At 47.1% G+C, this 9,104-nt stretch overlaps 1 protein-coding gene across 1 annotated transcript in view; it reads right to left on the reverse strand.

Annotated features, from left to right (window-relative positions):
• Nucleotides 1-5,216, reverse strand: part of AFMID (arylformamidase) — a 172,658-nt gene extending 167,442 nt beyond the window's left edge. Inside the window, exon 1 of the mRNA XM_069655249.1 lies at nt 5,090-5,216. Coding sequence (XP_069511350.1) covers nt 5,090-5,119 — 30 coding nt within the window. The 5' untranslated portion in view covers nt 5,120-5,216. The remainder of the gene's footprint in view (nt 1-5,089) is intronic.
• Between the last annotated feature and the right edge of the window lie 3,888 nt (nt 5,217-9,104).

Here is a 9,104-nt window from a genome sequence, read left to right on the forward strand (position 1 = left end):
AATCGACATACTCAGTCTTTTTTCTCAATCCCTCTACGGGACGGGACCCCATAATGTCCAGTGTACAGGACATTTAGCATGACCCTACAGTAAGTCATTCTGATTCTTCTATCCGGGACCATACACCGACACCCTGGTAAAGGATTTTATTTTGTTTGTCGTTTGCTTGTAATGGTCATACATTTTGTATTTCTGGATTTTCTCGTTCTGTTGACACCAGTCACAGTTTCCTTTCACTCACCTTTCATTTTGTCGGTGTCCTCACTTCGTTAACCTCGCCCCTCTCGCCATCCCTCTCGTTCCCCTTAGCCTTATTTGCTTCCTATGTGAGCATCTTCCGTTCCTTGCCTCTGCCTGGTTACACCATCCTAGGGATTCTGTAGCCTCCTGTCATGTGGGCTTCTCATCTTGCATTCTAGCTACCAGCCTAGCCTTGCATTGCTTGCTTACTGTAGGGGAATCACATCTGCATACATGCCACTCTGCTCCTCTAACTGTGTTCTGCTGCTTCCTAGTGCTTGTGAAAACAGCTGGAACCTAGCTGTGCTTTCAGAATCTGTGCACTCGCATGCTTGAACCTAGCCGTGCGTTTAAAATATGTGCACTCGTGTGCTTTGTACAAAAGTTGAACCTAGCTGTGCTTTTAAAATCTGTGCACTCGTATGCTTTGTACAAAAGTTGAACCTAGCTGTGCGTTTACGATCTGTGCACTTGTGGCTTTGTACAAACGTTGCATCTAGCTGTGTTTTTAAAACCTGTGCACTTGTGTGCTTTGTAGAAATGTTGAACCTAGCTGTGCTTTTAAAATCTGTGCACTTGTGGTTGTGTACAAAAGTTGCTCCTAGCTGTGCTTTTAAAATCTGTGCACTTGTGGCTTTGTACAAACGTTGCATCTAGCTGTGCTTTTAAAACCCGTGCACTCGTGTGCTTTGGACAAATGTTGAACCTAGCTGTACTTTTAAGGGACGGCCCGGCTCCAGCCTAAGACTTTGCCTGGACCTCCGCCTGACTCCCTCTGCTGCTAGGCCTACTGGTGAGTTTGCTCGTGCATTGTGCAGGCTCTCCATCTGTCCCTCTTTCATCCACTCTCCATTTCCCTCATCTATTCTAACTGCTACTCTATCACCTATCCTTACTCTCTCACAGATTCTGGAAGAAAAACGTTTTTAAAAGATCTCTTGGCATCTAATCCTGGCCTACCGATTCCCCACACCTACGTCAGTGCGACTTTCAGACAGGCACCACTGATATCCTCTTGTCTGTCCCCTCTCCAGACCTATCGACTCCCCATCTGATCTCTCCCCTCTCCCCTTTTTCCTGTTCACTCATTCATGGCGACACTAGATAGGAAGTACTCTTTGCTCACTTCTCATCCTCTAGGTGCATCATTAATGTACATCACAACGGCAATGGCCTAGGGTTCTCAACTCAATCTTTTCCTCTTTAATCGGAGCCGGCCATCCGTCATCAATTTCCTACCTTCTCCTGCTCTTTCCTCTCTCTCTGCACATCTTTCACCACCTCCGACAGGTGTACCACCCCCCTGTGCCTCTCCTCGGAAGACTTTCAAAGGTGGTAGCCGGCTTCACTTATACACTCTGAATGCTCGATCTGCTGCACTCTTCTGACATCTGCCTCCTTCTTGAAGCCTTTGATCTCTATGTCCTTGCTCTTACCGAGATGTGGTACATTGCCAGCTCCATCACCGCTTTTGACTCCCTCCTTCCTGATGGCTACAAGATCCTCTCCAAACCTTGGCCCAACTGATCTGGTGGTTGAGTAGCCCTCATGTTCCCAGAGTGGGTCCCTGCTTCCACCATGCTGGCTCAGCCTTATTCCTCCTTTGAAAGCCTTGTCTGCAAACTTGGGGGCTCTCACCCATGCCGCTATCTACAGGCCCCCCAACACAGTCTTTCTCTTCCTCTCGGAATGGGCTGATTTCGCCTCCTTTCTCCTAACCTCTACCTCTAACATCCTCCTGCATGGAGACTTCAACATCCACTCGACTCTTCTGTGATCTCTGTACCTCTCTTTCCCTCACTTTTCTCCCTTCTGGCCCTACCCATTCTGCCGGACACAGCCTTGATGCCTTCATCTCCTCTGATCTTCCCTTCCCCAACCTTCTCACCACTCCTCTCTCCTGGTTTGACCACTCCCTCCTCTCTTCCCACCTGGGACCTCTCGGCCCTCTGACCACACCACCCCCAGCACTGCCATCCACCTTCGTGGTCTTCGGGCTGATGAAACAAGTGGCAGTTGCGGCCTTTGTTGCCACCTTCCTCTCCCCTCCTACCCTTGCTATTGACTCCCCCACTGACTCATTCCTTTCCAATCTTTACCTTGCCATCTCTAACACTCTTGACATTCTTGCCCCTATCATGAGGATCTTCCTAAAACATGCCTCCAAGCGTAACAGCTGGTAAGGCTCCAATCTAGCCTCTCTGAAATGTAAGTGTAAAGTCGCTAAAAGTGAGTGTCAAAACTCGGTCTCATCCTCCGACAAACTGCCCGGTCGCATACTCCAAAGGCAATACCGTCTGTACATCCGCTCCAAGAAGAGGGCCTACATCCAGGTCCGCATCTCTGGAGCCACTAACAACATGACTGAACTTTTCAAAATCTGCAAGGAACAAGCCAATCCATCTGTAGTGTCTACCACCCCTCTTCCCTCTCAGGCCCACTGCACTAGCCGCTCATTTCACCTCTAAAACTCAGGCCACTTTGACCTCTCTCTTTTCTTCCCCCTCCTCTACTCCTCTCCCTGCCCCCCTGCCTCCCTTGGCTGCTCTTCCACTTCCACCCACTCTCTGCCCCTTGTCACCTATCGTAACAGATGAGGTCACTAGAGTAGTCCGCTCTATGAAGGTCTCATCCAAACAGGGGTCCTCCTGTTCTTCCAGAACTATTAAAGACAGCATCTCGCCTCTTGTTCCAGCTCTAGCTGACTTCTGTAACCACTCTGTAGCCTCTAGCTCTTTCCCTCCTTCTCTCAAGCACTCCCTTGTGCACCCTCTCCTAAAAAAAGCCTTATCCAAACCCTCCTGTCAGGCTAACTACTGCCCCATCTCGACTACCCCCTTTCTTGGGAAGCTACTGGAGAAGTTGGTCTTCCCCCAACTGACCCATCACACTGAACTCGGTGGTCTTCATGACCATCAATCTGGATTTTGAGCATCCAGAGGCACAGAAACTGCTCTCCCGAACATCTGTGAAGAATTGCTCACTAATCTCGATTCCAACTCTCCTGCTGTCCTCATTCTCCTTGACCTCTCTTCTGCCTTCGACATGGTCAACCACTATCCTCATGAAACGGCTCCAAGACACCCTCTAGATTGGCTGACCTCCTTCCTCATTGACCGTCCCTCCCAGATGCACCTGGGTTCTTTCTCCTACCCCACCACTCTCTCTACATGTGGTGTTCCCCAGAGCTCTATACTCTCGCCTTGGCTTTTCAACAGCTACCTTGCATCTCTCACTCACCTGATCTCTGCCATTTCTGCTAATTTTCAATGTTTTGCGCAGATGACACACAACTTTTCTTCAAGCTCCCATCTTCCTCTTCCATCATTCCCAATTGCCTGTCTGCTATTCAGTCTTGGTGTGCCTCTAACGATCTCTATCTTAATACCAGTAATACAGAGATTCTTCCTAAGGGGAAACCTACCCTCGCTTCCCTCCAGCACTCTGGCCACTCGCTATGGGCTCTCCTTCTCCTTCCAGAGGCTAGAAACCTTGGGTCATCTTCGACTCTTCTCTCTCCTTTACTCCTCACATCGCGGACCTTGCTAAGAAGGCCCACTTTCAACTTCACCTCCTCAGATGCATTCACCCTTTCCTCACCTTCCCCCAGAAGCTCAATATCTCTAGAGCTGTGGTTCTCTCTAAGCTGGACGACTGCAGCATCCTCTTCCTTAACCTGCCCCTTTCCTCCCTTTGCACCCTTCAACTGATCCAGAATAGGGCTGCAAGACTCACCCTTGGCCTCAAGCCCAGGGACTGTATCTGTCCAGCTCTAAAATCTCTCCACTGGCTCCCGGTGGTTACAAGGATAGAATTCAAGACCCCTCTGCATCGTCCACAAGGCTTTCTGGGCACTGGGACCACCTTCTTTCGATCCTCTAGCTCCAACCAACTCTCTGCTGATTAAATGCTTTTCCAAGCAGAGAGCTGGGGGCAGATCACTCTCTTTGGCCGGGTTCTTCCTCTGGAACAGCCTCCCTCCCTCTCTCTGTCTTGAACCGGACCACCTCAATTCTACAAATAACTGAAGACCTTTCTTTTCTCCACCTCCTTCCCTCTCTCCCTCCCTTTTAATCCACCTGCGTTCTGACGAGTCTGGCAGCCTGTTCCCTCCTGTGTCCTTCAGAGTCCAGGCCATCTGCACAGTCGCCACCAGCCGCTGGGCCCACAACGGACTGCCGGGCGGCAGACACCCGCCACCTTGGATCACCTCCGCCCTTGCACTTATCTGCGGGGGCGTCAGACTCCACCCCCACTCCTTTTGGGATGTCTCCGCCCTTGTACTTATCTGTTGCATCCCAACCAGGCCCCTCGGTCACCCCCCCAAATGACCCATCTAGCACTAATCCCCCTTGTTCTCTCACACCGCCTCCCCTTGCCTTTGTTACATCCACGTGCCTTCCCATTTTTCTTTTCACTGCACTTGCACGTTCTGAATGTCACAACGACTACTAGAGCCGTAAGTTCCCTTCCCTTTTGAATTGTGGAGCCTTGAACCACTTCTGTTATATAGACGCCTTATAAATATCCAATAAATAAATAAATATCCCATTGCTTCGAACGTGCTCCAGTCCATTCGGGAGATGCTGGCCCAGTCCAGTTTTTCCCTTTGCCTTCTGGTGGGTGTAGTCCCGGATTTATAACACAAAAATAAACAGGACTGGAGTATCATCTCAGTAATGGGGCAGGTGTGCAGGTATGTTAACCGTCTGCAGGTCTGTTTATTTCTTCTCAGGCTGTTCTACCTCCACCCTCCTGTCCTTCCCCTACCTCGTTTTCCCTTCCTGGGTCCTTTCTTCTCGCCACTCTGCTCGCCCTCCCCCCAGTCTCTCAAGCCCTCTCTCCTTACCCCTGTCTCCATGTCTTTCCAATGTGCCATGTCCCCGGCGACGCTCCAGATGCCAGGGAGCCGCGTCCTGTTATTTATGCGACTTGCCTGCCGTCTCTCTGTCCTACTGTGGGCGGGAACTTAGTGCCAGCGAGTCTCGCTTCCTCGTCTATGAATAGCTCCCCCTCAAAGTGAATCTCACGCAGGGCGTTGAACCCGGGCACCTCCAATCAAAGTCCATATGTACCTTGTTGGGGGTGAGTGACACGAGGTGGAATAATACGGCTGGCTTTTGGGGCGGGGCGGCTTTTTTTATTAAGTAAAAACAGACCAGGTGCGCGGATTTATGCTGCCCCATGCAAATTAATATTGTTTCGACAGATTTCCACTCAGATTTCACTATACTTTCCGACCCCGAGTCTGCCACGCGTGAGCACAATTTACAGAAAACAAGCATTGGCAAAGTCAATCGTTTGGCTTGTGTGTAGGCATGGGCTAGGCATCTGCCTGGTCCTGCCAGCCCGTAATAGTGTTAATTAGACATAGGATGGCAACAGCTGGTAAACTGTGTGCGTACCTGGCCAGTACCCCTAGCAAATGCCTAATACTTTTACAGAAGCCACAGTTGTTGATTTTTATGAAGGATTGTTTTTAACAGGACCTCAGTGCAAGGAACAGATGTAAGGCTACACATATTGCATATAAATCAAGTGCCAGAAGGCAAGCTTGTTTAAGCCATTTTAATTACACCAGTAGCAGATTTATAGCTGCAAGTAATCCATAAACTCCCAGAAGACTGCTTAGAAATAATACTGAATGGTCCCATATAGCATAAAGTTTGATGCTACTGCTTGATAGAGCTAGCTCAACAGGATCACAGGGTGTGATTTGGGTAGATAGTGAGAGGGAATGGCTATAGGGATTAGCACGACCATGGTCAGTCAATGGATGGGTAAATACCAAACAACACCCACAATCTATGTGTCCCTCCACAGCATTGGCGTAATGGGTGGCCCCGCCACCCCATGTCCAGGGAGGAGGCCCCAGACAAAGTAAATATAACTTTTTGTTCCCAAAAAAAGAAAAAAGAAATCGGTTCTTTTTGAAGTCACTTAGAGTGACTACAAAAAGAAACAATTTATTTTCATATTTGTTTTTTTTAAAATGTATGTCCGATGCTAGTGACAGTGCTTCGATTTCCTGAGTACACAGTAAATAACCCAATCACTATCACACATCCTCCATCACAGCCAACTTGTCCCATGTCAGGACAAATGGTTTCCTATAAATTCTCTGACCCGAAGTGCTGCTTTTAAAATGGCATAAGTACAACTACAGGTCAAGAATGCAGTGCAACTAGAGACCGCAGAATCCAATGCATTGCATAAAGAAAGGACTGGACAGATATTCATGCCTGAAGTGGGACAGTCTTAGAGCTCTGCTTCTCCTGTTTTTATAAATATCCAGCGGAGGATTTATTTTTTGCAACGTAACAGAAATAATTTCTTTATGAAGGCAGAGTGACTACAAAAAGAAACCATTTTTTTTAAAGTCCTAATGCGCCCACCACCCCATGACATGGAGGCCCCCTCTGCCTTCATAAAGAATACATTTCCGTTTCGTTTCGATCCTTTAACTGAAATAATTTCTTTATGAAGTCAGAGTGTGTTAGGCAAGATTGTATGTAGTAACCCTGTGGGAGACTACACCAGCCTTGTCCTCTTGGCAATAGTTAACCCAACCTTTGGTATAGCCCTGTACTACACAGGTTGGTAGTCTGGCTGAGCAGCCAGGCTTATTTCAAGAGGGGTCAATGTGAGTTGTAGGGTTGCAACATAGCGTTTCACAGTGACAAGTTTGTTTGTTTATTGATTTGTAAAGCACACCTAACCCATAGGTATCTGGGCGCATTGCACGAAATTACCAGTGTTAGAGTTCCACACATAAATAGTTACAAGCAATATAAAATACAGCAGCTGACACACATGTTGAGCAGGCACGGACACTGTACAATACAATATCAGTGCTAGTATGTAGTGAAGGGTAGTAGAAGACTTGAGGAGGTCCGATGTCATACGAAACGAACCCGTTTCTGGTGTTTTTCCTAAAACTTTGGAAAGTCTGGTCAATTCGCAGATGAATAGGGAGTGAGTTCCAGAAGTGGGCGGCCTGAACAGGAAAACTAATGCCGCCAGCCTTTTCCAGATTAAATCAGGGAGCAGCGATGCAGCACGAGTTTACCGTCCTTGTGGGACGTGATGAAGATCTTTTTGTGATTTATTCTCTTAGATACTGAAGGGCAGCATTATTCAGGCACTTATGGGTGATGAAAACTATTTTGAGATGAATCCTGTCCTTAATGGAGAGCTAGTTGTGATTTCTTCTGACCTCAGAGATGTGTAGTCGCCTTGGAATGCTTAATGTTGTTCTTGGTGCATTATTATGTAATATTTGGAGTTTGTTCAAGATCTGTTTGTTAGCTCCTACATAGAAGGCGTTACAATAATCGAGTTTAGAGAGGATTAAGGCTCTCGCAAGTGTGATGCAACTGTTAGTAGACAAAAAGGGTTTGCATGCATGTATCAGCTTACATGTGTACGCTGTTGCAGAGGCTGTAGCATTCACTTGTTTGCCCAGGTTTAGAGCTGAGTCCAGGTAGAATCCTAAAGTTTTAGTCTCCATGGCGACTTTAATGTCGATGCCATCAATATTGAATGAGGTGTATTGACGGCCAAGTTTGTTAAGGTTAGCCGGAGCTCCTAGGATCAAGATCTCAGTCTTGTCATCATTCAGGTATAGGCCATGGGCTGCCATCCATGCCTGAATAATTAGGTACATTTTATTGACTAGGGCCAGGTCTGTGTCGTAATCACCCAAGAGGAGTAGGAGTATCTGAGTGTCATCTGCATAATTAGTGTAGGTGACACCCAGATGATCCAGATCGTCAAACAAAGGCTTTGTAAATATATTATACATGGTAGGTCTGACGCACGAACCTTGCAGTACACCCCATGTGATAGGAGAAGTTTCAGCCACGGGGGAGAACACTCTCATTGACCTATTATTAAGAAAGGATTGAATCCAGTCTGTGGCTTCTTGGGAGAAGTTAGCAGAAGTGGACACGTGTTTGCAAAGCACTTTATGATCTACCAAATTGAAAGCGGCAGATAGGTCTAGTAGTAGTAATAGGGTGCATTGTCTGTTATCTTTGAGAGGGTCGATTTGCATTTTCAAATCTATTAGAGCAGTTTCTGTACCATGAAGTGGTCTGAAACCAGATTGTCTTAGTCCTAAAAGGTTATTGGTCTCTAGTTACAACGGGATCTGGAGATATGCAGCTTTGTCTATTATTTTGAGTAAAAAAGGGACAGTTGTAATTGGCCTGTAGTTAGTTGGAATGGTTGGGTCCAATGATGATTTCTTTAGCAGTGGCAGTACCCATGCATGCTTGAGATTAGTAGGGACATTGCAGGCACGGAATGAGGCATTTTTTAATTTGGTGATAAATGGTGCCTGCTCTCTGGCAGCATTTTTGATCATTTGTGCTGGGCTAGTATCTCCCTGGCAATTTGATGGTCTAAGTGAGGCGATGCTCTTTTCCACCTCTTGGGTAGTGACTTGAGCGAATTTGAATTCCTGTAGCGGTTTGTAGAGGTATTCTTGGGGGATGTCAAAGGTATCTAGTTTAGTGAGGTTGAGCCTCTTTGCTGCGATTTTGTTTTGGAGGGTGGCAATTTTATTGGAAAGTGCATTTTGGATGTTGGTACACCGTGTTTTATCCTTTGTACATGCATCGTCTGGGGGTATAGGGGATTCCATTTCTCTCAGGATCACAAAGATTTGCTTAGTATTAGAACTGGATTTGTTTATCCTGTCGTTATACGTTTCGCGTTTGGTTAATAGCATTTCCGCTTTATACTTAGTAGACATTTCGTTCAAGTTATGTGTCATGATTCATAGACCTTGGAAACTATGGTGGAAATGGAAGAGGGGTTAACCGAGGGGAACTGAATGCAGCGTTCTAGTCGTGCACGTT

This window comes from Ambystoma mexicanum, chromosome 3q (assembly GCF_040938575.1).
Source record: "Ambystoma mexicanum isolate Mex_15411 chromosome 3q, UKY_AmexF1_1, whole genome shotgun sequence".
NCBI lineage: Eukaryota > Metazoa > Chordata > Amphibia > Caudata > Ambystomatidae > Ambystoma > Ambystoma mexicanum.